The sequence below is a fragment of the Eublepharis macularius genome, chromosome 12 (assembly GCF_028583425.1).
Source record: "Eublepharis macularius isolate TG4126 chromosome 12, MPM_Emac_v1.0, whole genome shotgun sequence".
NCBI classification, from domain to species: domain Eukaryota; kingdom Metazoa; phylum Chordata; class Lepidosauria; order Squamata; family Eublepharidae; genus Eublepharis; species Eublepharis macularius.
The window spans coordinates 16413147-16420186 of NC_072801.1; the positions used below are offsets into that span (position 1 = coordinate 16413147).

Genomic DNA, 7040 nt, shown 5'->3' on the forward strand with positions numbered 1-7040 from the left:
ATTAGACGTGGCGATGGTTTTGCACCATTTGGAATGATCACGTGCCACATTTGTAAAACTGATCTGTTGCCAAAACAATTGAGAGGTGGGTTGCTCTCATGTAGCATCAAGCCGTGAAGGGGTAGAACTGTGAAACTGACGAAGCCTCCTGCAGTCCCAGTCTCCCTAGTTTTTGTCAGTCAGATACGCACCCCCCCTTTCTTTCATTCCTTTTTTTTTTGCAGTCTGAGTATGTTTCCTATGAAAAGAAGCACACATGGGGGGGGGGTATGCAGGAGAAAAAGACACACAGCTGTGTGCTGCCACCAGCTTGGGCTGCAGCTATCTAGCAGCAAAGGTGAAAGCTGATTAACTTACACACACACACAGACACAACTTCCCCGCCACATCTCCACTGTGATGTATGTAAAGTTAAACTTGTATGTTATAAAAGGACTTTTTTAGAAAAAAAAAGTGTCTTAAGGCCTGTAAACTCCGCCGTTTTGGTCTAAAGATGTAAAGAGATGTTTGGGGAAAAGTCTCCTGTGCTTCATCCTCCATATATGCTATCAAAGAAAATGAATCATATCTGTTCTATATGTAATAAAACGTGTTAACATCCAACGTACAAGTGTTTGGTAGATGCGCTGATAGTGGGGTTTCCAAGAAGGGCTGTTTTACAGGTTACAGGCTCTGTATGCCTGAAGATCTGAGGTGCTCGTCCTGTACATCTTTCAGGTAAAGAAGTAATCGGAGCACAGTTGCCAAGGCCCATGGGCATGGATGGTATAGGAAAGGCAGCTTCATAAAGTTTCTCAGCAAATTTTGCTCAGCAGTAAAGCACCCCATTTTGTAGGCTGACAGTCATCTCCATTTAGTTTCTCAAGTGTTGGGAAAGATGTCAAGTTCTTGGGGAGGTAGGGTACATGCTTTTGCCTAAAGTCTGCAGTCAGGTAGCCAGTTAGGAAAGAACTTTCTCTAGTGGAGACCCTGGACAACAGCTACCGCAGACGGTACAGAGTTAAATGAGCTAGTGGTCTGTCTTAACAAGGTAGGGCCATTTGAGTTGCGAGTGGCCCAGGAGGATAGTAACTGCGTTTTCTGTCTTTTACTAGATGGACTCTTTCAGTTAGGGCAGAGCACGGCTTCAGCCCCCAACCCTGCATCATCCTGCAGCCTTTACTATAGCCAGACCGACAAAACAGCGAGTTTGAAAAAATTTATTTTACAAAAGCAAATTGCACAGCCATTTTTTAAAAAAGAAATGCTGTACATATTTATAGATGTAAACAGACCTTTCTGGGAAGATGTGTGCGGGCTGCTGTTGGGATGATTGGGAAGGGGGGCCCAGAAACATGGGACTCCTCTCCCTCTCATCAACCGTATCGAACCTTGGCAAGGTTTCACCATGTCATCTTAGCTGTGATAGCTGTGGCCAGGATCCATCCTTTTCTCACTTTAGAATAACCAGTCCCTTTTGTTGCTACTAGATACAGTTCCCCTCCAAGTATAAGACAGACATGCACAGGTGAGATTCCCACCCACCTCACTTGTCCCACTGGAAGTTCCATTTTGCTAGGCCAGCAGGACTAAGATCACGGCAGCATTCATCCTGCCTGATCAGTTATTACAGGGGAGGACTTGCAGGGAGCATTTAATTTTGCCTTCCTCTACCATGTCCTTTGGTTGTTCCTGGGCCTGGCTCCAATGAACACCGGCCCAAACAGCCCTGGAAAGGGCCCTGCCCCCTTCCCCCTGCCTTTTACTGACAGAAACCAAGCCTAGAATACTGGCTTGGTTGCCTAGCAAAAGCCACTGAGGCATCTGGGTAAAACTACAGGTGCTCCTTTTTATCATTTTGGGTTTTTTTAAACCATTTTTTTTTTTAGATTTCAGATTTTTCTGCAAACCTGGTGCATTGTTCAGGTGCACAGGAAGACCTGTCTTGTCCCTTCATGGCTTCCGTCTCCAGATTTAAGTATCCAGAGATCAGGGCCACTTGGCTACTAGTATATATGAGACTTTCCCCACCAAAGAGAAACTTGGGCAAGGCAGCCAAAGAAAGTAGTACTGATCTTGCTAAAAAAGAAAGGGGGGGGGGAATAAAACAATGCTTTATTTGCATTTGTTGTGCAAAAGCCCTCCACTGCATAGCTCTTTAGTTTCTGGCTTATTTTGAAGAGTGCAGGTAACAAAGGAGGCATGCCAGAGACAAGCACCAGGGCCTTTAGATTCTTAAAAGGGGAGGCGGAGTCAGCACCTTTAAAAGGAGCACATTCTAAAGCAGATGAGAGGATCCTTTTCCCCCCCTTGTAGCAGCAGCATCTCTCGTGACTTGCACCAAAAGGCTATGATGGAAGGGAGGATTCAGTGTTTGTTGTAGAGGGCTGCGATGCATTCTTTCAGGTCCTTTTCTATCTCGCTCATCCACTCCAGGGAAAAACAAAACGAAGTCCAGGAAAATTCCAGAGGACAGCAAAAGAACGAGTGAGATGGTTCAGATGAACAGCCCTCTGAATACTCCTTCCTACTCGTAGATCCAGTGCTCTGTGCTGTCCTCCCAGCAGTTAATTTCATCAGTGTGGAACCAGAGGGCGATCTCGCGCCGGGCGCTTTCTACCGAATCGCTGCCATGAACCACATTCCTGCACAGAGGGGGGAAAAGATTTCAGTTGTTCCAGTGGTGCACCTTTCCCCCCGCAACCGGGGGACAGTTGAATCTTGTCCTGGGTTCATGTAAACAGTTGCCTCGCTTTCACAAACCCTCCCAAACCAGCCTCCAGTGGCTCATTCTCCCACGTCACACTTGCTAAGCATGCAGGACGTTTTTCTCCATTTAGACCTAGCCTTGTATCACTCCTTAGCCCTTCCCTGTGGCAAGTGCCACAGAAAATCACTTTTCGGGGGAACCTTGACTGGAAATCTTAGCTGTTGCTCTCTCGCCATATCAACTCTTGCCCTGAGTTTGGGATGAGGGGCAGGCTGCCTGCTGCTCTGCCAACAGAATTCCTCCTTTCTCTGTTTCTTTTCTCCTTCCAATGAACCTGACAACCAGGTCTACATGGTCTGGTATAGAGACTTGACTTTACCGTCATCATTTTTTATTCTTTTACAATTGTGGATGAAGCCCTAGCTGATTGAGTAGGGACCCTCGTGCCTTTCAGAGGCAAAGGGCTTTCACTCACTTGCCGACTTCGATGCAGAAATCTCCTCGGATAGTCCCAGGCTTGGAATCCGCAGGATTGGTTTCTCCAATCATTGCGCGAGCTGTTTTCACGACATCCAGTCCTTGCCAGACCTGCAGCAAGTGGAAAGGAACGGTCACTCAGCTGACAGGAAATTTCTGACCTGTGTCCCTTTGCCAACTTGAGGCGTGGAGGGGAAATTTGATGCCCTGTGAAATCGGATAGCCTTGAGCCCAGTCCTTTCCCCACCGCACACCCTGGAGACGCTTACAGCGGAGACACTTGGATCCTTCCCCAGCAGAGAATCAATCTCGGGGGCCACCAGTTTGTCCTGATTCTGGCAAAAGCAGGCCTTCTGGAGCCTGGCTGGGCCTCAGGAGGATGTTTTTCTCCCTCCCCACACAATGTTGCAGTTTTTAAGAGAGATTAGGACATGAGTGTATGTGCGTGTGGAACATGGTGGAACGGAGTTCCGGCACCTCTTGAAAATGGTCACATGGCTGGTGGCCCCGCCCCCTGATCTCCAGACAGAGGGGAGTTTAGATTGCCCTTCGAGCCGCTCCAGCAGTGCAGAGGGCAATCTCAACTCCCCTCTGTCTGGAGATCATGTGACCATTTTCTCTGAGGGCAACCCACTGAGTTCCACCACCTCTTTTCCCAGAAAAAAAGCCCTGCACACACCTATATTTCTGTGTACACCATGCACATGTATATGAATATAGAAGATGGCGAATAAATATTTGACCACATGGCAAAGTGACTAGATTTTTTTTTTAAAGCCAAAGTCCTGGGCAAAGCCAAAAATGGTGGTTAAAAAAAACCAGAACCGAGTTTGAAATGAAATAGGTGTGTCATTAAAAAGAGTAAGGTGCTACTGGACTCAAATTATGCTAAAAGCGCCTGCCCCACAAGGGTGGGGGGAATCACCAGCTCCTGAAGGCAAGCATGTGTGAGTTTGTCCTTAGTTTGGGCCGATACTCACCATGGCCACAATGGGGCCAGAGCTCATGTACTTCACCAGGCGGCGGTAGAAAGGGCGCTCCCGATGTTCCGCGTAATGCTCTTTCAACAGGTCTTCTGAGGCCTAGCCAGAAAGAGATCCACCCGCCATTTAGACATATGTTGTTACTCTTCTACAGCGTTCCCTGCTCTGGCTTTGCACATTCTGGGAAAAATGGGATGGGTCTTCTGCAGGCCTCTTGAGTCTGCTTAAGAAAGATGCCGCTTTCTCCAGAAAACTGATCTCTGTTGATCAGCTATTACTTCAGAACGCTCACCTAGAGGTTTCCATCACTACTGATCTGTATCCTTAAGTGTCCCTCAGGCATTTGCTGACAGGCTATCAAAATTATTAAGAGACTTCTGGTTTTGGAAATGCCAGTCTTGTAGCCCCACAAAAGCTATGAGGGCAGCTCCGGGACCAACCAGAAGTCAATAGGCTTGAACAGGAAGGGACTCAATTGCGCAATGCACAAATACCTAATGGAGGATCTATATAAAAAAGGCACCAATGGACCCTGAAGGTTATTAGGAATGAGCATGTCTTTGTTCTTAAGAAGGGGGCAGAGGACCAGCAATAATAATATTTGATTTGCATACCACCCTTCAGGACAACACCCACTCAGAGTGGTTTACAAAGTATATTATTATCGATGGTTGTTGTGGATTTTCCGGGTTGTATCGCCGTGGTCTTGGCATTGTAGTTCCTGACGTTTCGCCAGCAGCTGTGACTGGCATCTTCAGAGGTGTAGCACCAAAAGACAGACACTGAGAGATCTCTTTCTTTCGGTGCTACACCTCTGAAGATGCCAGTCACAGCTGCTGGCAAAACATCAGGAACTACAATGCCAAGACCACGGCGATACGGCCCGGAAAATCCACAACAACCATCATTCTCCAGCCCTTCGACAATATATATTATTATCCTCATGACAATCACCCTGTGAGGTGTGTGGGGCTGAGAGAGTTCTGGAAGAGCTGTGACTGACCCAAGATCACCCAGCTGGCTTCAAGTGGAGGAGTGGAAAATCAGCCCCAGCTCTCCAGATCAGAGTCTTGCTGCTCTTAACCACTACATCAAACTGACTCTATTCCCCAAAGAGAGCAAGAGCAAAAGATGCGACAAGAGATACAGAGGTGACCGCCTGAGGATGCAGAGGTGTGATGCAACAGCTGCTGTCTTTTGATTCCTTAAAGAGGCAGAGCAAAAAGGCCACCCAGCACACACACAGGATCGGGTGCTCAGCAAGCTGTGTCTTCTGAGGCACAGCGCCAACCCTATGCTTGAAAGCTCAGAAAATATTTCTCCCAACCTATCTAACAATGAATGAGAAACAGAATTCTATGGAAGCAGCTGTATTTTGGAAGCGGCATTTCCTTGTGTGAGAGAGAATGTTTGATGCCCCTTTTAAGACAGCACTTGTAATAGAAGAATTCTGTCTGTATTTCTCTCTTCCTGGCAAAAAGCTCAAGGAAATGTGCGGTTATCCACAGGGGGGGGGGAGATCCACCCACTGGTGAATTTCATGGCAGAGCAGTAATTTGAACCCAGGGCCCCGTTGCTGCCCCATTATACTGCACCTCCTGTTCGGTCTTTGCAGAGGGAGGAAAGGGTTTTTTTTTTTTACCTGCAGGAGCTTCATAGCCACCAGTTTGAAGCCCTTCCTCTCAAACCGCCTGATGATCTCGCCCACAAGATGCCGCTGCACCCCGTCGGGTTTGATGGCAAGGAAGGTGCGTTCATTTACACCAGTGTACGCTGGAAGAAGAATTGTCTTGTGAAATTCAACCCCGTTTGGGAACGCATCTAGATCTGAGTTTGGTCAGAGAACGGAGTCCTCAGGCTTTGGGACTTGGTTACCAGATCCTATGTTGAATGCTACGAGCTCCAGCTTGTAAACATATAAAATGCCTGTAAAACAAGCGTGGACTGCATTCAAACGTTAGGAGTAGAGAGTGCAAGTCAGGCGCTGCACTTTCTCAATAAGGCAGGCCTTCGTCTGAAAATCTTTTTAAACACGGAGGATTGAGGGAGCCAAAGAGCCCCATTGATGGGGGAACGAGGGGCGAGGGGGGGGGGTCTGTTTAAGTTTCTTACCATTCTGACCAGCTCAGCATTCAAACGAAGGGCGTCTTACACCCAAAGACCCCCGGCTCTCAGGAGTCGGTTCCCTTCCGCAGCCTGAAACGGCGCAGCCCATTCATTCGCAGCATCCCCCCGCCAGCCCCGCAGCGCACGTATGAACTGTCCCCTTGAGAAGGGGAGGGGGAAGCGAGAAGGGCGTGGCTGCGCAGGCCAATATAAGACAAGGAGGCTTAAGCGGGAGCGGCAGGCTCCGTTTGCAGAAGGGGCGCCTTTGGCCGGGGCCGCGCTTGCACTCACCCGCTTGGAAGATGCTGGCGAACAGGGCGAGAATGAAGATCATGGTGCTCTTTGCAGCAGCCCCGGACAGCGAGAAGGGCACGCAAGGCACGGCGACCGATCGGGAGCGCGCACGCCGGGGGAAAGGGGAGGGAGCGATGGGCTAGTACGCGCATTGCGTTTGCAATGGGAATCTCCCTTTCTCCGCTCCGCTTTGCGCGTCCTGGCAACACGGACCCACCCTTTTTATTTTAGTTACCTTTCCGCCCTGCTGGCAGTCAGGGCGCCGCGCTGAGCCTTTCTTGCAATGTACGGAGGGACAAGCGAGAGCTCTTGAGCGTGCGCAGAGTTGCTTTCCGACCTTGGAAAAGAAGGCTGAGGTTCAGGAGGGCTGGAAAGATAATGGGCAGACTCCCATAAGCGCATGCTGCCTATGCACAACAAATCAGTAGCTCTTTATTGTGCAGGACCACCATTTGTTTGGGTCTGCAGTGGAACAGCAGGATTTGAGTCCA

The 7040-nt window shown here is 48.8% G+C and overlaps 1 protein-coding gene across 1 annotated transcript; it reads right to left on the reverse strand.

Annotated features, from left to right (window-relative positions):
* Positions 1-1185: 1185 nt before the first annotated feature.
* On the reverse strand, positions 1186-6639 carry NME3 (NME/NM23 nucleoside diphosphate kinase 3). The gene is made up of 5 exons (XM_054993359.1): positions 6547-6639; positions 5792-5922; positions 4147-4248; positions 3165-3277; positions 1186-2624 (listed from the first exon to the last, which is right to left on the reverse strand). Exons 1-5 carry the CDS (start codon positions 6587-6589, stop codon positions 2507-2509), a joined length of 507 nt encoding a protein of 168 aa, XP_054849334.1. The 5' UTR covers positions 6590-6639; the 3' UTR covers positions 1186-2506.
* Positions 6640-7040: the final 401 nt, after the last annotated feature.